The following is a 21,892-nucleotide window of genomic DNA, read 5'->3' on the forward strand; positions in this document are numbered from 1 at the left end:
GTACCTCAACCTGTTCGGTGAAGTCTGGGGAGAGGTGAAGAAAGTAGAAAAAGTTTAAACTGGGCTCCACAAAGAATGGAGGAAAATTAAACAAGAACGGAGTCTGGTTCTACTAAAAACGCATTCTACATTTCAATCGGCCTTTCATACTCAACCCATTCCTAGATCAAAGAACTGCCCATATTTTAGCTTCAAGTTTAAAAATCTAAATAATTCTGGTTCACATTCTTTATTTCAACAACTGAAAACAATGAGACGCATTAAGTTACACTCTAATTCAAAGCTTAATTCCTCTTATAAGTAAATACAATAGTTTTCAACTCAAGGAACAAAATAGCGATCATTTCAAATACGAGTAACTGAAAAACGTTCCTAAACGCAAAAGCGTTTGCAAACAGGTTTTTTCCTTCCCCTAACTTGTTTGCCAGAATACAATGTTCCTGGGTTCAAATCCCAGTTCCCCCAGACAAGTTAACCTCTTTTGAGTCTCAGTTTCTTCCTCTAAAACAATGAGGAATACAATAAACCAGAATTGTTATAAGGATTAAATGACGTAACACAGGTGCTAAGTTTATACGACGTACTCTGAACAGTCTGCGAACTGCTTAAGAGAGAAAACTTGCAGCAGTTAGACCAAATTCAAACATCTGAGAGCATGAAAGAGTACCTGGCTCAAACGCCAGATACTAACACATAGCATATTATTTTTCTTCCCTGACGCAAGCTCATTTTTTTTTTCCTTGCCAAATATTTCCACTAGGAGTCTGGAAGGAGAAAAAAGGGTCCATGCAACCCAGCAGAAAGTTTTCCGAAACTGAAGTGCGGAATCACCAAACCACGGAGCAGAGACCGCGCAGGACAACAGGTGAAGCAGCCCCGGGAGCTCGGGGGCCGGGCCCCTTCCTCCGGGACTCGGGGGCGGGCCTGTCGCTCCTCCCGCTCGACCCCCGCCCGAAGCTCACTTTGTTCTACCCCGTTCCCCGCCACAGCGTCTGCAGCCAAATCACGAATATCAGCCTCGCCGCTCAGGGGCGGGGAGGTGAGCGCCTTTCCCATTTAAGGATTCCATAAGCGTCCCCGGAGAGGCTTTCTCCCACTCTGCCTCCCCAAACTCGGCCTGCAACCCGCGGGTAGGAGACAAAAGAGGGGCCGGCGGGGGGAAGCGGCGCGGGGAACCGTGGGTCTCTGGCGGGGCGGTCCCGGCCCAGCGCGCGCCGAGGCCTGCGGAGCTGGCGGGGCCAGGCTGGGCCGCCCCTGGCTCAGTCCTCCGCGCGCCCGGCTGCGTCCGCAGCTTCGCCCGAGCCCTGCCGGCCTCCCCGCTGCGACCGCCCCTCCCGGCCCGCACTGCACTCTGGACTCACCCGGACCCCGGGGAACGCATCCTCCAGCCCCAGGCGCGGAGCGGGTGGGCGCGGCGAGCCGCCGGGGCAAAGCGGAGCCCGGCTTGGCCTCCGCCCTCGGCTTGCAGCGGCCCCGGCCCGGATGCCCCTCGATCGGGCCGTGCGATCTTCGCCTCGAGCGAACGAACGCGCCGAGCCCAAGCCTTCCTGCCCGCCCGCGGTCCTCCTCCCTCCTCCCTCCTTCGCCGAGCCCGGCAGGCGGATTCCAATCTCTGCAGCCGCCGCCGCCGCCGCCGCCGCCGCCGCCGACTCTCGCTAGGAGGGGAGGGGGCGACGCGGGAGCGGGGGCTTGGGGGATGGGCGGGCGTCCGCGGGCCTCGCACGGCGCACTCGCACTGGGAAGGCGCCCGCCCGCGCCGCGCGCACCCGACTCCGGGCGCCGGCCCCGCCCCGCCCCGGACACGAAAGGAGCCGAGCTCGCGGCGGAAGCGCCCGAAGGATCCACGGAGCCCGGCGCCCCGCTGCCGGGAAGAAGGGCCCGCAGCCGGCAAGGGGGCGCCGGACTGCTGGTGGTGCAGTGGAGGGGCGTCTCTCCTCCGCGCTGGCCCTCTGGCCCCTCCCCACGAGCCAGCCCCACCGCCGCCGCCTGGGCCTGGTCCCGCGGACGCCGTTGAGCGCACGCGACGGAACGCTACGGAGGGGAGCACGGACGCGCGGCCATCGGCGCCTGCGACGCTCGCTCCGGCCATCAGGGCCCGGGACCCCCGCTCTTGCGGGCTCCTTCGCGTGGATTCCGACCGACACTCACACTGCAGTGAGCGCCAGTCAGCTGGCGTGAAATAAGCAGGTCTCTGGGAAGGCACCAAGTCACCAAGGTGGGGGATGGCCAGGTCGTGGTAGTAGTTGCGACAAAGAAAATAAAAATGTAGTCACATTGCATTCGTTCCTCGCCCACCCACCGCTCCTGGCGGCTCTTCCCGGGCTCCTTGCCAGCGTGCCGAGGCGCAGGCAGGGTGGTGGAGGCGCCCCGGCCCGGAGGATCTGCCGGGGAGAGCGGCTTTCCTCATCGATCCGGTAGTGCCATGCCCGGCGCACCCGGCCCCCTGTGATCGGCGAGCCCGCGAATTCCAGCTGCATAAGATAAAGGGCGGCGAGGGCCAAACTGGACTGAGGTCAGCCGGCTATAAATACGCCTCCAGCTCCACCGGGGGCTCACGCTGGTGACCTCGTGTAGCCTCCGGAGGCTCGTTCCGTCCATTTGGAAAATGCAAATAATTGTCACCACCTCTTTTCTTCCATTTCCCCTCATTCATGATGGAAAATGCTTTTAAAAGTACTCGATGAACCGTAGGTAAAGAAAGAGGAGATAGGCCCCTTGTTCACCACGTGTGACCTTAACCTCCCTTGGTAATCCAAGGAATGTATCCAGTTTAAGTCACTTAACAAAAGATGTTCGTTCAAAAGTGCATTTTTAAAAATCACTTTTAAAACTGGGTAAAAAGAAAGGAGAAAGAAAAACAAAGTACCAGGCACTCACGTTGACACACATTCTCGCCTGAAGAGATGTGTAGATTCTAGGATATTCCCTTATATTCCGGTGTAAATGTTTGAATTCCCTTCTATTTTTATTTCGGTTTTTTGGTTTATCTTTTATTCTGTCTCCCTTTTCTTCTCTTACCGGTCTTTGCCTCTGCAGATAGCCTCTGTCATTCTGAATTATTTTTCAATTCTGTTTTCTTCTCTAATCTTTTTCTAGGCTTTTTAGCTGTCTCAAGTTTGATAGTCGTGGATTATAGTATCTTGCTGTGCAGGAAGAATAGGATACGTAAGATTCCTTTCATCAACTGAAATTGGTCACTTTTCTTCCTCAAGTTTCCTTCTTAATACCATGGCAAGCGTGTTATGCTCTTTATGGCCTAGTGGATTTTTAGACACATGAATCGGTCTATAAAATGCATAACAATCTCAGGTGGGAACCTTAGTATATTACGTTTCTGAAATGTACAAATCAGTGTTGCCTGGCTTGTGTTAATCTGCCACTGCAGAAATGAGAGCAAAATTGAAGCATCAAATTTTAAGTCATTATATCTTTGCTTCTCTACAAAAGACTCTCCTTTTCAAATCTTAAGGAATTTTACTTGATATCATTTCACTCTCCTTTGATAAGGTCCAGCTAGTACCCAGGCTTCAATCTTAGCACCCAGCTACCAACAGCTGGCAGGGCATGCTGTTCTCCCTGGCTACTGGCATGTTTATGCATTCCAGCCTGTTTATCCAGTCTGCCTACCCACTGAATGAACACAGCAGCCAGGAAGCCCAGGGAGACATCTGGACACGTGTGGTCTGGCCCCAAAACTCCAAGGCAATACCTCTGGATCCACAGTTAACATTCTGTAATGTGGTATTCCTTTAAGTGGGTTACTAGAATAGGATGAAAATGGCCTTTTCCTCTGCTCCAGTAGCTCCCAAGAGTGGTAGTTGTTACATGCCCAAAAGCAGCATTCAGTAATTACATTGTGCATTTAGTTATTTGCTTGTGGTCTGAGCCCCTCTGCCCCACTAGAATATAAACTCCATGAACAAAAGACTGCCAATCTCTCGTTTTTTTAGGGACACGTTCTCACTTTGTCACTCAGGCTGGAGTGCAGTGGCGTAGTCATAGTTCACTGTAACCTGGAAGTCCTAGGCTCATGTGATCCTCCTACCTCAAGCCTCCCAAGTAGCTGGCACTACAGGTCAGCTAGACTTTGTCTATCTGTTCTCAGCTCTCTCCTTAGAGCCTAGTGCCTGGCAAGTGAATAATTGTTAAATGAGAGAAGAGAAATAAGCATACAGTTCCTCTAAGCATTTCTGAACCTTGTCACCAAGACCCTTTTAGTGTTAGAGGGTGGCATGGCTATCTTGGAAAGGGTGAGGGTTGGCTGGGAAAACTGTGGATTACCTCCTCTTTGGTGAAATGGGGACTTCTGCTTTCAGGGATCCAAATTGAATAGATTAATCCAAGTTAATCTATTCAAAGTCATTTTCCTATTGTAAAGACTTTATATGACAAAAGGTAGCATGAAGTCTCTGGGTCTGATGATAAGTTAGAGTCCAGTAAGGAGGGACTAGTGAAGGAATGCCATTGGTAAGGTGACACTTTAGGTTGGTTTCAAACCCGGTATTAAATGGGTACATGTTAGGAAGAAAAAACAGCTCAATTTTTCAGCATGGATACTACTACATCATTTTATTGGTTAATAGTACCCCATCATGGCTTAGAAGGGCTAAACTAAAACAGAAACTGTGGTTAAGAATAAGATGGATGTATATTATTCAGTGCAAAAAATAGAGGAAGTTTAAAACCTGAATTCATTTTCATTGTGGTGGTACAGTGTTTTACTTCTTCTTTTACTTCTAAACAACTTACTCCTCCCGTAACTCTGTTTTAATTTATCTTTGCCTCAAAACACTGGCTACTTACTATGATTGAAGGACAGATAATGAAGGATATTGTTGCCCTCACTTGGTTCTACCTAGTTCATGACCTCTGTATTCCTCCTTCCCCTACTATCTATACACCCTTTACCATAGAACCTGGTCTTTCCTGGGGCAGGAAGAATTCTCAGAACTTCAGTCCCAAGCTCAAGACTCAGCCTCCCACTGCCTGGCTCCTTTCTAAGAATTGACAGCCCTTCTCTTGTGTCTGAAACCCTGACCTGTTACCTTGCCAGGACCTCAAATTTCTCTGCTTGTTTTTAGGATTCACCTGCATCCCTGCACCCGGACTCTGCTGAGCAGTTGTAGGTATTCTTGGTGGCAGCACTTACCTGCGTTCAGCTCTGTTTCCAGACTCTCTGTGTCTGTATTCTACCTATCTGTCGGGCCTCCCTTCCCCCATTACCTCAGGCTGGGCGTCGTGATCCCCACTGTGCCCCTGGACTACCACCTGTTGTTTGCTCACTTCTCTCTGGCTGTGAGGTCCTGCTTAGAGCGTTGCAGCTCCTCCCACTGAGCCACCGGAGCTCCCACTCAGCCTACAGTAGATATTGGCCTTCCCTGTCCTGCTACAGCTCACCACCCTGCCTTTCCCTATTCTCACAGCACCTTGTTTATTGCACTTGGATTATTTTTTAACCAGATAAAAACTATATATAATATGTATGCTCTGGACATGCTTTAATACATATTCTAAGTATGTATTAAATCTATATTATATATAGTTTTGGCCAGGTGTGGTGGCTTATGCTGGTAATTCCAGTACTTCCGGAGGCCAAGCTGGGTGGATCATTTGAGACCAGGAGTTCAAAACCAGCCTGACCAACATGGTGAAACCCCATGTCTCCTAAAAATACAAAAATTAGCTGGGTATGGCAGCAGGCATCTATAGTCCCAGATACTTGGGAGGCTGAGGCAGGAAAATCACTTGAATCTCCAAGGCAGAGGTTACAGTGAGCCAGGATCACACCATCACATTCCAGCCTGGACGACAGAGCAAGACTCTGTCACACACACACACACACACAAAAATCTATGTATAGTTTTTTTCTGGCTAAAAATTAATCCAAGTGTAATAGGGGTATATGTATATGTAATCTATTGAATATAATTCAAATAGATTTCTGGTATTCTGAAATATATATATGTGTGTGTACAGGTGTTTGTGGGTGTGTGTGTATATATAGTGTGTACATATATAGATATATATGTGCATATACACACCCCATGTATACATTCAAAAATGAAAGACCCATGTCTGATTCTGCTATTATTCCTAAACACTGATTCTACTTAAGAATTCCTTTGGAGCTAGTAGTCCAGAAATCCCAGCATGTGGAGCTGAATGTGATTACTTTGGGAATGACTAGTAAAAGGAAGGCAAGGTGTGATGATAAAAGATTCAAGCTGTAACTGGGGAGATAAAACCTGGGTCAGGAGTGCAGATTCATTAACACCATACTGTGCCTACTGTCCATGGCGTACTTGGTTACTGGGTATTCCTAGATGTGGTGTGGTGTCACCAGTGTGACCAGGCATACTAGTTTATCCATCTAATATGTTGCAGGTACCTGACCCTATGCTGGACTCAAAAGTTCAGAGGATAGGAACTGTCTCCTTCTCACTCTGTTGTATCCAGCGTGCTGCTTGGCACACCAGTAAGTAGTAAGTTTTTATTAAATGAATGAGGTACTTTATTTTGTTCTCTGCTTGTAGTTTGACTGGATGCATTTCTTTTTATTTCTATTAACCAAGACAGGGTTGGAGTTTTTTTGTTTTGTTTTGTTTTTCCATATTTTTGAGGATTAATGATAAAGCACTTACCTTGCAATGAGAGCCTACTAACAAATGCTGTACATGGTAAAGACAGAACTGTCATCTCACAACTTGTTCTCAATAAATAAGCTTTAAAACAACTTCCTGCCGGGCACGGTGTCTCATGCCTGTAATCCCAGCACTTTGGGAGGCCGAGACGGGCAGATCACAAGGTCAGGAGATCGAGACCATCCTGGCTAACACGGTGAAACCCTGTCTCTACTGAAAATACAAAAAAATAAGCCAGGCACAGTGGCACACGCCTGTAGTCCCAGCTACTCGGGAGGCTGAGGCGGGAGAATTGTTTGAACCCAGGAGGCAGAGGTTGCAGTGAGCCATGATCGCGCCACTGCACTCCAGCCTTGGCAACAGAGCGAGACTCCATCTCAAAAAAAAAAAAAAAAACTTCCTTTGTTCTTTCAAAGGGATACATAGTCATATATGTAACCAGTAACCAATACTTGTCAGTGTTTCTTTCAAAATGTAGATTATTTTCCACTAGTTTTCTGCCCACCTTAAAGCCTGTCTTCCTCCTATCCTGAATGCTGCTAGCTCTCCTCCTAATTGGTCATGCCCTCTTTCAACTAATGTTGCCCAATTTTTTAGATTTCTATTATGAAACACCAATCCCATTAAATCTGAAAACACTGCTATAGAGCAACATTTCATTAGACTGGTCTCACTACTTTCTGAAGAATGGATCATATTCATTCTCCATTTAATGCCATTCTTCCTATACTGCCTCTTCCAAGAAGTCATCTTTGGCTGCTCCATCCTGAACTCCTTAGGTTTTTCTCTCAGTGGTCTACATCACTGACTTTCCTCATAGCTTAGCTGTTCCTATTTCTTTCTCCCAAACAAGTTGTCATACCTTTGTTCTTCCACATGAATAGGGGCTTCTCAGCCTGAGGAAGACAGTTTAGGGCAGGCATCCCCAAACTACAGCCCGCGGGCCGCATGCGGCCCCCTGAGGCCATTTATCCGGCCCCCTGTCACACTTCAGGAAGGGACACCTCTTTCATTGGTGGTCAGTGAGAGGAGCACAGTATGTGGCGGCCCTCCAACAGTCTGAGGGACAGTGAACTGACCCCCTGTGTAAAAAGTTTGGGGACGCCTGGTTTAGAGAGTATCAAAATGCACATGGTATTGGCTAGGCACGGGTGGCTCACTCCTGGGAAGATCACCTGAGGTCAGGAGTTTGAGCCCATTCTGGCCAACATAGTGATACCCCATCTCTACTAAAAATACAACAATTAGCCGAGAATGGTGGCAGGCGCCTGTAGTCCCAGCTATTCAGGAGGCTGAGACAGGAGAATCACTTAAACCTGGGAGGCAGAGGTTGCAGTGAGCCCAGATCACACCATTGCACTCCAGCCTGGACAAAACAGACTCTGTCTTGCAGAGTGGGGGGAATACACATATCAAAAAAGCAGTTCTAGGCCACTGCAGCTTACCAGTTATTGAATCCTTGCTTCTACACATCCATTGTTTTCAAATTGGTAGGTAGTCACAAACTCCTTGAGGCATCTGCCGTGCTGTTGCATTCTCCATCCTGTCTATGTCCCCTGCATAGGTACCACCGTCGTTAGATCACGGTGCTGAGCACCAAGGTTGCTAGGTTGCACAACTTTAAGGGGATGCCATTCACAACCTGCCTGGTATGAATGGTGCTCCCTGGAATTATGCATTGCAACATCTGCACGTGGTCCTACCGAGCACCAGAAAGTTCTACTCCAACAGCAGTGGGGAGCCCAGTCCCTGGCTTGCTTAAAGAACTCACTTTTTTATTGTGTAACATTATATACCTTTCAGGACATTTGACGAGCTATATTTAAGCACTTGTTAATTCTGTATAAAAAAATATGTGTTTATAAAGAAATAGATTATCCTGAAATAAAGAGAAAATGTTGGCAGTATTCTGTGGTGGCCTAATGGACGGTTATTATTTTCTTCAATAAGCTTTATCTCCCCTGCAATGGACAATGTTAACTTTTACAATCTGAAAAGTCAATATTTTCAATCCTGGGTTTTGGCACCAAAAAAGAAAAAGGAGATATTATTTAAAAGAACTGGTTGATGAATTAGAGAGAAAAATGAAAGGGACAAGTTGCATATTTGTCAGAATGAAATCAGTTAGAATCCCATATAAGATATGTAATTAAAGTATGTATTTATTTGATTGAAGTGAATATTTTTCTTAGTAAAAAGAGTTATTCTATTCCAGGTGCATTGGCTCACACCTCTAATCCTAGTTCTTTGGGAGGCCGAAGCAGGAGGATCACGAGTCCAGGAGTTCCAGACCAGCCTGGGCAACATGGCAAAGCCTCATCTCTATAAAAATTACAAAAATTAGCCAGGCATGGTGGTGCTTACCACCATGCATACCAGCTACTCAGGAGGCTGAGGCAGGAGGATCTCTTGAGCCCAGAAGGTAGAGGTTGCAGTGAGCTGTGGTCACACCACTGCACTCCATCCTGGGCAACAGAGACCATGTCTCAGAAAAATAAATGAAGAGTTATTCTGTTGTTATACTTGCAATAACACATCATGCTTATCAGATTTTAACTATGTATACCATATTTCATTTAAACTAGGATGCTGTTTAGTTTTGGGTTTTTTCCACCCAAAGAACAGCATGGATACTGTTGATTATAAGATGCATCATTTATATACAACTAAGGAAGAAAAACATTGCCAATTAAACCCTGACACATCAATTATGAGATCGCAGTTCCAGAGTTTCGACTGTCAAAAAATGTGCAGCTAAGAATTTATTAAATACAGTGTGTTTCAATGCATCTAGAAAGCGAAGCAATGCCGTACAGGCTAGCATTTGAAATATTAAATTCAAATTTGATTATACATCAAAAACTCAGATGTATAATCCTGATTCCTGAATAGCCACACTGTGGATGATAACCACAAAAGCAGAGGCAGTACAGTTCAACTGCATGTAAACATGTAGAACAAGCAAAAGTGAGTAACATGATTCAGTCACATAAGGTTTGGAAAAAGTACTAGCATCAAGTCATGTGCTGAATTATATTACAAATAAAAAAATTAACTTTCTTTTCTGAGATGGAGTGTCACCCCTTGTTGCTCAAGCTGGAGTGCAGTGACACAATAAAAATTAACTTTTTGACAGTTGCTTATACTGAAAATGTGTGATGACAAGAAGAATGAAATTTTAGATGTTAACACATAAGTTATTATCTTTGGAGAAGTCAAACTAAACATTTAGAAAAATCTCAGCAGTGCAGTGGAATGACTTTACATCTGTCCCGGAAGCTGAACAATAGTGCTTGTTGCTTATGAGGCCATCCGGAAAAGCCAGCTGTGGATTTCTTTCTAGTACAATTAATTGCTTCCGCTGTATATAAAATTGAAAGCATTGGGTGCTTTAGTGCGGAAAAAGGATATCCTGCTACACTGCTCCTATTTCCTCACAAAGGCTATTACAGAGCCTTTCACCATTAATTCACATGCATTGGATTATCCTGTGATGAAAGGCCAAAAGGCTTTTCATTTTTATAGTCTCTTATCTCTTATTTATTTGGCACCTCTCTGGAGATACCTGCTCTTCTCCCAAAACTGGCTAATTGCTAGGTTATCAGAAGGTGGCTAATGACTGATTTGCTTTTTCAGAGTCTGTGAGCCCATCTCTTCTGCTTCATGGGGTGGCTTTTCTCATTGCTAAGAAATATTCTTGGTTCTGTCATTATTTGAAGTAACAAATGCTACTTTTTTTTTTTTTTAGACAGTCTTGCTGTCATCCAGGCTGGAGTGCAGCCGTGTGATTACAACTTGCTGCAGCCTCAACCTCCTGGGCTTATGCAATCCTCCCACCTCAGTCTCCCTGATAGCTGGGATTACAGGTGCATACCATCACACTCAGCTGATTTTTTTGTATTTTTTATAGAGACAGGGCCTCCCTGTATTGTCCAGTCTTATCTCAAACTCGTGAGTTTAAGTGATCTTCCAACCGTAGCCTCCTGAAGTACTGGGATTACAGGCATGAGCCACCATGCCCAGCCTCAAGATTCTGTTCTTAAGGCCTGAGCTGAGCAGATCAGAATTGACACCAGCACTGTCTAATAGAACTTTCAGTAAAAATGAAAATGTCCTGTATCTCCCCTGTTCTAACACAGTAGCCCCTAATCTCATGTGGTTATTGAGCACTTGATGTGGCTAGACAGAGAAACTGAATTTTTGTTTTTCTTTTTTCTTTTTTTTGAGGCGGAGTTTCGCTCTTGTTACCCAGGCTGGAGTGCAATGGCGCGATCTCGGCTCACCGCAACCTCCGCCTCCCAGGTTCAGGCAATTCTCCTGCCTCAGCCTCCTGAGTAGCTGGGATTACAGGCACGCGCCACCATGCCCAGCTAATTTTTTTGTATTTTTAGTAGAGACGGGGTTTCACCATGTTGACCAGGATGGTCTCGATATCTTGACCTCGTGGTCCGCCCGCCTCGGCCTCCCAAAGTGCTGGGATTACAGGCTTGAGCCACCGCGCCCGGCCTGTTTTTCTTTATTTTTAATGTAGAATTTACACAGTCACACATGGCAAGCAGCTATTGTATGTACTGGCCAGTGCAGGTCTACACAAAGGATATATAAAACAATCACTTGATGATCTCAGTGCATACAATGGGCAGGGATTGAGGGTTGACATTGAAAGTACAGCATCTCATCGGGGTGTGGTGGCTCATGCCTGTAATCCCAGCACTTTGGGAGGCCAAGGCAGGTGGATCACTTGAGGTCAGGAGTTTAAGACCAACCTGGCCTACATGGTGAAACCCTATCTCTACTAAAAATATAAAAATGGACAGAGATCCAAGATGGCCAAAAAGGAACAGCTCTGGAGTACAGTTCCCAGCAAGAACAATGCAGAGGGTGAGTGAACACCACATTTCCAAACAAGTTATTACTGCCCACAGACCAGGAGATTCCCGGGCTGAAAAGTGCCACGAGTTTTCAGCACATCTGTTTCAGCCAGTGCAGGGGGTCTCCACACAAATCTGGGTTGCCGTTTCAGCTGGCACCTGGAACACCTGGGAGACAGAGCCACGAATTCAACTGTGAAAAAAGGGGGCTGAAACAGGGAGCTAAGTGATCTGGCTCAGCAGGTCCCAGACCCACAAAGACCAGCAATCTGAAATGCTCTGGATTGAGAGTTTTGCAGCAAGTGCAGCTGGACCCAGGATGGTCCAGCTCTATTGAGGGAAGGGTGTCCACCATTACCGAGGCAGTCCACCACTACCAAGGCAGTCTGCCATTACCAAGGCAGTCTGCCATTACCGAGGCAGCCCATCATTACAGAGGCAGACCACCATTACTGAGGCAGTTCTAACTATATCTCTATAAACAAAACCACAAAAAGTTCACACAGCAGCTGGGCAGAGCCCACAGCAGCTCAGCAACACCTCTGCTGGCAGACTGTGACTAAGCTACCTCCTTGATGGGCAGGGCAGCTCTGAAAGAAGGCAGCAGCATGTCATGTCAGGAACTTAAAAATAAAGCCCTACCTTCCCAGGACAGAGCACCTGGGAAAAAAAGGTGGTTAAGAGTTCTGCTGCAGCAGACTTAAATGTACCTGCCAAGCAGCTCTGAATGGAACAACAGAGCTCACAGCTCAGCACTTGAGCTCCTACAAGGGAAAGACTGTCTCCTCAAGCAGCTCCCTGATCCCCATATATCCAAAGAGACACCTCATAAAGGAGAATCAGGCTGACATCTGGCGGATATTCTTCTGGGACAAAGATAACAGAAGAAGAAACTGGCCGCAACCCTTACTGTTTGGCAGCCACTGCAGTTGATGCCCAGCCAAGCAGGGGCTGGAGTGGACCTCCACCAGTCCTACAGCAGAGAGGCCTGCTTGTTAGAAGGAAAACTAAAAAACAGAAAGAAATAACTTCATCATTAACAAAAAGGACATCCACTCACAGACCCCATCCGAAAGTCACCAACTACAAAGACCACAGGTAGATAAATCCACAAAGATGGAGAGAAACCAGCGCAAAAAGGATGAAAACACCCGAAACCAGAATGCCTCTCCTCCTCCAAGGGATCACAACTCATCACCAGCAAGGGAACAAGGCTGGATGGAGAATGAGTCTGATGAATTGACAGAAACAGGCTTCAGAAGGTGGGTAATAACAAACTTCTCTGAGTGAAAAGAACACATTCTAACCCAATGCATAGAAACTAAGAACCTTGAAAACAGGTTTGAGGAAATGCTAACGAGAATAAACAGCTTAGAGAAGAATATAAATGACTTAATGGAGCTGAAAAACACGAGAACTTCGTGAAGCATGCACAAGTTTTGATTAGCTGAATTGACCAAGCAGAAGAAAGGATATCAGAGATATAAGATCAACTCAATGAAATAAAATGAGAAGGCAAGATTAGAGAAGAAAGAGTGAAAAAAAATGAAGAAAGCCTCCAAGAAATATGGGATTGTGTGAAAAGACCTAATCTATATTTGATAGGTGTACCCGAAAGTGGAGGAGAGAATGAATTCAAGCTGGAAAATAGTCTTCAGGATATTATCCAGGAGAACTTCCCCAACCTAGCAAGGCAGGCCAATATTCAAGACCAGGAAATACAGAGAACACCACAAAGATCTTCCTCAACAAGACCAACCCCAAGGCACATAATCATCAGATTCACCAGAGTTGAAATGAAGAAAAAAATGCAAAGGGCAGCCAGAGAGAAAGGTCAGGTTACCCACAAAGGGAAACCCATCAGACTCACAATGGATCTCTTGGCAGAAACCCTACAAGCCAGAAGAGAGTGGGGGCCAGTATTCAACATCCTTAAAGAAAAGAAATTTCAACCTAGAATTTCATATCCAGCCAGACTAAGCTTCCTAAGCAAAGGAGAAATAAAATCCTTTACGAACAAGCAATTGCTCAGGGATTTCATCACCACCAGGCCTGCCTTATAAGAGCTCCCAAAAGAAGCACTAAATATAGAAAGGAACAAACAGTACCAGCCACTCCAAAAACGTACTAAATGGTAAAGAGCATTGACACAATGAAGAAACTGCATCGACTAACAGGCAAAACAACCAGCTAGCATCAAAATGGCAGAATCAAATTCACACATAACAACATTAACCTTAAATGTAAATGGGCTAAATGCCCCAATCAAAAGACACAGACTGGCAAATTGGATAAAAAGTCAAAAACCATTGGTGTGCTATACCACAAAACCCATCTTACATGCAAGGACACACATAGGCTCAAAATAAAGGGATAAAGGAAGATTTACCAAGCAAAAGGAGAGGGGGGGGGAAAAAAAGCAGGAGTTGCAATCCTAGTCTCTGATAAAATAGACTTTAAACCAACAAAGATTAAAAGAGACAAAGAAGGGCATTACATAATGGTAAAATGATCAATGCAACAAGAAGAGCTAATGATCCTAAATATGTATGCACCCAATACAGGAGCACCCAGATACAGAAAGCAACTTCTTAATGACCTAAAAAGAGACTTAGACTCCCACACAATAATATTGGGAGACTTTAACACTCCACTGTCAATATTAGACAGATCAGTGAGAAAGAAAATTAACAAGGATATCCAGGACTTGAACTCAGATCTGGACAAACCAAACCTAATAGAAGTGTACAGAACTCTCCACCCCAAATCCACAGAATATACATTCTTGTCAGCACCGCATCACACCTACTCTAAAATTGACCACATAATTGGAAGTAAATCACTCCTCAGCAAATGCAAAAGAACAAAAATCATAACAGTCTCTCAGACCGCAGTGCAATCAAATTAGAACTCAGGATTAAGAAACTAACTCAGAACCACACAACTTCATGAAAACTGAACAACTGGTTCTTTTTTTCTTTCTTTCTTTCTTTTTTTTTCTGAGACGGAGTTTCACTCTTGTTACACAGGCTGGAGTGCAATGGCATGATCTCGGCTCACCGCAACCTCCGCCTCCTGGGTTCAGGCAATTCTCCTGCCTCAGCCTCCTGAGTAGCTGGGATTACAGGCATGCGCCACCATGCCCATCTGATTTTTTGTATTTTTAGTAGAGACGGGGTTTCACCATGTTGACCAGGATGGTCTCAATCTCTTGACCTCGTGATCCACCCGCCTCGGCCTCCCAGAGTGCTGGGATTACAGGCTTGAGCCACCTCGCCTGGCCAAGAACAACTGGTTCTTGAATGTTGACTGGATAAATAATAAAATGAATGCAGAAATAAAGATCTTCTTCAAAACCAACAAGAATGAAGACACAACGTACCAGAATCTCTGGGACACATTTAAAGTAGTCTAGAGGAGAATTTGTAACAATAAATGCCCACATGAGAAGCAAGGAAGGATCTAAAATCAAAACCCTATCATTGAAATTGAAAGGACTAGAGCAGCAAGATCAAAAAAGCTCAAAAGCTAGCAGAAGACAAGAAATAACTAAGATCAGAGCAGAACTGAAGGAGATAGAGACACAAAAAACCCTTCAAAAAATCAATAAATCCAGGAGCTGGTTTTTTGAAAAGATCAACAAAATAGACCGCTACCCAGATTAATAAAAAGGAAAAGAGAGAAGAATCAAACAGGTGCAATAAAAACGATAAAGGGGATATCACCACAGATTCCACAGAAATACAAACTACCATCAGAGATTATTATAAACAGCTCTCTGTACACAAACCAGTAAACCTGAAGAAATTGATGAATTCCTGGACACTTGCACCCTCCCAAGCCTAAACCAGGAAGAAGTCAAAACCTGAATAGACCAATAACAAGGGCTGAAGTTGAGGCAGCAATTAACAGCCTACCACCCAAACAAAGCCCAGGTCCAGATGAGTTCACAGCTGAAGTCTACCAAACATACAAAGAGGATCTGGTACCACTCCTTCTGAAAATATTCCAAACAATCCAAAAAGAGGGAATCCTTCCCAAATCATTTTATGAGAACAACATCATCCTGATACCAAAACCTGGCAGAGACTCAACAAAAAACAAAAACTTCAGGCCAATATCCACGATGAACATAGATGCAAAATCTTCAGTAATATACTGGCAAACCGATTTCAACAGCACATCAAAAAGCTTATCTATCATGATCAAGTAGGCTTCATCCCAGGGATGCAAGGCTGGTTCAACATACCCAAGTCTATAAATGTAATCCACCACATTAACAAAACCAAAGACAAAAACCACATAATTATCTCAATAGATGCAGAGAAGGCCTTCGACAAAATTCAAAAGCCCTTTATGCCAAAAACTGTCAATAAACTAGATATTGACAGAATGTATCTCAAAGTGATAAAAGCTATTTATGACAAATCCACAGCCAATATCATACCAAATGGGTGAAAACTAGAAGCATTCCCTTTGAAATCTGGCACTAGACAAGGATGCCCTCTCTCACCACTCCTATTCAACATAGTATTGGAAGTTCTAGCCAGATCAATCAGGTAAAAAAAAAGAAATAAAGGATATTCAATTAGGAAAGGAGGAAGTCAAATTGTCTCTATTTGCAGATGACATGATTTTATATTTGGAAGACCCCATCGTTTCAGCCCAAAATCTCCTGAAACTGATAAGCAACCAGCAAAGTCTCAGGATACAAAATCAATGTGCAGAAATAACAAGCATTCCTATACACCAATAACAGACTTAAAGAGAGCCAAATCAAGAACAAACTACCATTCACAAGTGCTACAAAGAGAATAAAATACCTAGGAATACAACTAACAAAGAATGTAAAGGATCTCTTCAAGGAGAACTACAAACCACTGCTCACGGAAATAAGAGAGGACACAAACAGATGGAAAAACATTCCATGTTCATGGTTAGGAAGAATCAATATTGTGAAAATGGCCATACTGCCCAAAGTAATTTATAGATTCAATGCTATCCCCATCAAGCTACCTATGACTCTCTTCACAGAACTGGAAAAACCACCTTAAACTTCATATGGAACCAAAAGAGAGCCCACATAGCCAAGATAATTCTAAGCAAAAAGTACAAAGCTGGAGGCATCACGCTACCTGACTTCAAACTATACTACAAGTCTACAGTAATCAAAACAGCATGGTACTGGTACCAAAACGGAGATGCATGGAACAGAACAGAGGCCTCAGAGGCAACCCCACACATCTACAACCATCTGATCTTTGACAAACCTGACCAAAACAAGCACTGGAGAAAGGATTCCCTGTTTAATAAATGATGTTGAGAAAACTGACTAGCCATGTGCAGAAAGCAGAACCTGGACCCCTTTCTGACACCTTATACTAAAATTAACTCCAGATGGATTAAAGACTTAAACATAAGGCCTAACACCATAAAAACCCTAAAAGAAAACTTAGGCAAAACCATTCAGGACATAGGCACAGGCAAGGACTTCATGACTAAAACACCAAAAGCACTGGAAACAAGAGCCAAAATTGGCAAATGGGATCTAGTTAAACTCCAGAACTTCTGTACAGCAAAGAAACAATCATTAGAGTGAACTGGCAACCAATAGAATGGGGAAAAAATTTTGCAATCTACCCATCTGACATAGGCCTAATAACTGGAATCTACAAAGAACTAAAACAGATTTACAAGAAACAAACAAACAAACCCATTCAAAAGAGGTGAAGGACATGAACAGACACTTTTCAAAAGACATTTATGAGGCCAAGAAACATACGAAAACATGCTCATCATCACTGGTCATTAGAGAAATGCAAATCAAAACTACATTGAGATACCATGTCACGCCAGTTAGATTTTTTTTCATTAGAAAATCTGGAGACAACAGATGCTGGAGAGGATGTGGAGAAATAGGAACACTTTTACGCTATTGGTGGGAGTGTAAATTAGTTCAACCATTGTGGAAGACAGTGTGGTGATTCCTCAAGGACCTAGAAATAGAAATTCCATTTGACCCAGCAATCCCATTACTGGATATATATCCAAAGGATTATAAATTGTTCTGTTATAAGGACACATGCACACGAATGTTCATTGCAGCACTGTTTACAATAGCAAAGACTTGGAACCAACCCAAATGCCCATCGATGATAGACTGAACAGGGAAAATGTGGCACATATACACCATGGAGTACTATGCAGCCATAAAAAACGATGAGTTTGTGTCCTTTGTAGGGACATGGATGAAACTGGAAACCATCATTCTCAGCAAACTGACAAAAGAACAGAAAATCAAACACTGTATGTTCTCACTCATAGGCGGGTGTTGAACAATGAGAACACATGGACACAGGGAGGGGAGCATCACACACTGAGGTCTGTTGCGGGGGAATAGGGGAGGGACAGCAGGGGGTAGGGAGGTTGGGGAGGGATAACAGGGGGAAAAATGCCAGATATAGGTGACGGGGGGATGGAGGCAGCAAACCATATTGCCATGTATGTACCTATGCAACAATCCTGCATGATTTGCACATGTACCCCAGAACCTAAAGTGCAATAAAATGTATATATTAAAAAATATATATAAATTAGCTGGGCGTGGTGACGCACACCTGTAATCCCAGCTACTTGAGAGGCTGAGTCTGGAGAATCTCTTGAACCAAAGAAGTGGAGGTTGCACTGAGTCGAGATTGTACCACTGCCCTCCAGCCTAGGGGACAGAGCGAGACTCCAACTAAAAAAAAAACGACAACAACAAAGAAAATGAAGCATCTAAACAACCAAAAGAGTAGAATGGGATTGTTTGTAACACAAAGGATAAATACTTGCAGGATGGATATCCCAGCTTCCATGATGTGATTATTATACACTGCATGCCTGTATCAAAACGTCTCCTATACCCTATAAATATATACACCTACTATGTACCCACAAAAATTAAAACTAAAAAAAATGCCACCTTAAAAAAGAAAGAAAAAGGGCTGGGCATGGTGGCTCACACCTATAACCCCAGCACTTTGGGAAGCTAAGGTGGGCGGATTGCTTGAGCCCAGGAGTTTGAGACTAGCCTTCTCTACAAAAAATACCAAAAATTAGCCAGGCATGGTGGCATATGCCTGTAGTCCCAGCTACTCAGGAGGCTGAGGAGGGAGGATTGCTTGAGCTCAGGAGTTTGAGACCAGCCTAGGCAACATGGGGAGAACCCTTCTCTACAAAAAATACTAAAAATTAGCCGGGTATAGTGGCACACGCCTCTAGTCCCAACTTCTCAGGAAGCTGAGGTGGGAGGATCACTTGAGCCAGAGAGGTCAAGGCTGCAGTGACCCATGTTGGCACTGCTGTACTCCAGCCTGGATGACAGAGTGAGAAAAAAGAAAGAAAGAACAGCCTCTGAAACCATTGGCTGAATTGATGCCTCTGTTCTCACTGCTAAAAATAAATGGTAGAAAGACCACACATTCAGGGATCTTTTCTATAGTTTGCTACTAGAGAAGTTTCTCTGAACATGTAAAGCCCCAGAAATGGAAGTTGCTATTCAATAGATAAGACGTTTTTGTTTATATTAAGTGTTCTTACTACGATTTTTTTATTTGTTTGTTTTCTGACACGGAGTCTCACTCTGTCGCCCAGGCTGGAGTGCAGTGGCACAATCTCGGCTCACCGCAACCTCTACCTCCCAGATTAAAGGGATTCTCCTGCCTCAGCCTCCTAATTAGCTGGGACTACAGGCATGTGCCACCATGCCTGGCTAATTTTGTGTATTTTTAGTAGAGATGGGGTTTCACCATGTTGGCCAGGCTGGTCTCAAACTCATAATCTTAGGTGATCCACCCACCTTGACCTCCCAAAGTGCTGGGGTTACAGGTGTGAGCCACCACTCACGGCCTAACAATTTTTTAAATGTAGAAACTGGCCAAAATGCTAAGGAATGCTTGTCTCCCAGTAGTAGGAGTATGATCACTTTTTTTTTCTTCTTTCTACTTAAGCGTGTTTTTCAGATTTTATTTAATAAGTACATATTTCTTTCTTAATTAGTCAACAATAAAGAGAGCTAAACCCATTCATTTCTTTATTACCAACTTCAAATTAAAGTGGTTTCATCCAACCCTTTCTCTAAGAGAGAGGGCAGTCATTTTGAGATACTGTTTCTTCACAAATCACTTCAGGCAACACCTTTCAGTTGAGAGATCTGTATTTTCTATCCTAGCCTGCATAGCATCAGATACCTGTGTTTGGGGAGCCCTAGAACCCTCCTAAGTAGAATCAGAGAACATCCTTCTGGAAGACACGGCTCCAGACCTGGAGCAGTTCCTTACCAAGGCATTCCCTGGGCATTGTGCCACGATCCATGCATTTCTGGACTATAGTCCAGAGTCTCGGAGTCAAGGTCCAACAAGTTAAGGAGGCTCGTGGACTGACAAGGGCTCTGGTTTTACCACTGAGAAGAGAACCATAAAAAGAAATCCTCATTTCCTAAAAGTTCAGACATGATTGTACAGGTTTAATTAGGAACAGCGAGCTGTTTACAGCAAAGTATAAACTGTGTAAAGCAGACCTCAGCGAACACTCCCAGAGGATGTCCTGTGAACTCTCACTTCTCCAAGTCCAGATTCAGCAGAGCTGGCTTGGCAAGGTAGGGCGCTACAATGCCAGACAGAGTAGCCCAGAAATCCCTTTCCAGAAGTTTCCTTGGCCAAAAGAGATGGCCAAGTTTCTTCCCTGAAACTTGAAGCCAATGCCACTGTTTTCTTGACTGCTTGTGCACATCCACTAGAGAGACTCTTGAAAAACAGGCTTAGCCACAAGATGTGGTGGGAAGATCACAAACTTTGCAATCAGAATCCTGGCTGTACTTCCCAGTTTTTGACACTGGGCAAAGTTTGTCGACCTCTCAGAATTCCAGTTTCTAAATCTATAAAATGGTAATAAATAATACCAATCTCATGGAAGAGATGTCAGAATTAACTGAGATAATATATGCAAAGTGGTTGGCATAGAGTTGGCACTCAATGAATTTTAGTTACTTTTTTTTTCCTTCTAGAAAGTGATTGGTACATGAGTGTTTGTGTTGAAAGAGAGAGAAAACAAACTGTGAAACTAAATGAGCCTTACTTCAAATACAGCCCAGTGCAGTTCAGTAATCAGTATATGAGTTCTGCTTCAGCTTGGGCTGGGCTCCAGTTCTTCATTCCAGCCTTAGGTCTGGAATTTCCCTCTCTAGAAAACCTTGGCTACCCACTTCCAGGCTGGGTTAGTGGCCTGCTGAGCAGTCCTGTAGCACTTAACTGGCCTTTTGCTTCTCAAGCTGGGACACCTAACACTTAATATGGAGTACAAAAGGTTACAGAGCATCTTCTCCAGGGCATCTTTTTTTTTTTTTAAAGTAATAATAACTTAAAAGAGAGCATGACTTTTTAAGCTAAAATATTAGATTGTAAAAGAAATTTTACAACTGCAGAAAGTCCCTAGAGGACATATGTTTACTGTCCCTTGCTTTTAGGTCTGCTTTGTATAAAGTTGAAGAAATGTTTATTGCCATATGATAGTGAAATTATGCGTAACTTAATTATCTCCTCAACCAGACTATGGGCTCTGTGAGACAAGGATTGTGTTTCTGAATTCACAATAAAGTACTTAGTTACTCAGCATGAGGCCTGGCTCAAAGTAGACTCTCAATGAATGTGGAACTAAACTCAACTCTGTCTTCCTCCCAGTGGTTCTGATGAATACAGCATTTCCACTAAGGAAAGGACTTCACATCAAGTGCCTAGTGGAGAGAGAGAGGCATTTTGGGGAGATGTATTTTACCTGTCTAAACCTTGGCTTCCTTACCTGGTAGAGATGAGACGATTCAATGAGAAAAGATGAAGTGCCAAGCACTGTGCATAAGCATAGAAGGTGCGCGCGCACACACACACACACACACACACACACACACACACACACACACACAGTTTCCTTTCCTCTAAAGTCAGATTCTGGTTTTTAACCTACAAACCATGAGATTATTCTGGTCATTTTAATCATTCCGAACAACTAAAAAAGGACCTGGTATCCATGACTCAGGTCTGAGCCACTGCCTGGGGCTTCTGCACCACCCTGTCTTTCCTACTAAACTCCCAACCTTATATTACCATACCATTCAACAGCTTGCTTACTGTTCGGGTTGCCTTCCCATTAAACCTGGGTTTATAAGATAGGGATAAGTCAACTAGAAGATGGAGAGAGGTAACCGCTCCTTAGGAGGAGGGAGCTGCAGAGCCATTTCCAGCCTCTCCTCACTCAGTAATCTGATTTCCCCCTCCCAACTCCAGGGAAAGTCTTGGCCCTGGTTCCAGGGACAGCCCTGGACAAATGTTGCCAACTCCTAACATG

At 44.4% G+C, this 21,892-nt stretch overlaps 2 protein-coding genes across 3 annotated transcripts in view; one reads left to right on the forward strand and one right to left on the reverse strand.

Moving 5' to 3' along the window:
* The window catches only part of BMPR1A (bone morphogenetic protein receptor type 1A), a 167,626-nt gene extending 165,318 nt beyond the window's left edge, over window positions 1-2,308 (reverse strand). Inside the window, exon 1 of one of the 2 annotated variants that reach the window (XM_074382182.1) lies at window positions 2,149-2,308. The gene's annotated coding sequence lies outside the window, so the exon portion shown is untranslated. Of the gene's footprint in view, window positions 1-1,361; window positions 1,451-2,148 lie in introns of those variants that run through there. The other variant, XM_003929951.4, reaches the window with a different exon arrangement.
* On the forward strand, window positions 787-10,994 carry LOC141580503 (uncharacterized). Its single transcript, XM_074381571.1, has 5 exons — window positions 787-990; window positions 1,062-2,215; window positions 5,082-5,122; window positions 6,385-6,475; window positions 8,857-10,994. Exons 1-2 carry the CDS (start codon window positions 787-789, stop codon window positions 2,181-2,183), a joined length of 1,326 nt encoding a protein of 441 aa, XP_074237672.1. The 3' UTR covers window positions 2,184-2,215; window positions 5,082-5,122; window positions 6,385-6,475; window positions 8,857-10,994.
* The last annotated feature ends 10,898 nt before the right edge of the window (window positions 10,995-21,892 follow it).

Source organism: Saimiri boliviensis, chromosome 12 (assembly GCF_048565385.1).
Source record: "Saimiri boliviensis isolate mSaiBol1 chromosome 12, mSaiBol1.pri, whole genome shotgun sequence".
Classification (NCBI taxonomy): Eukaryota; Metazoa; Chordata; class Mammalia; order Primates; family Cebidae; genus Saimiri; species Saimiri boliviensis.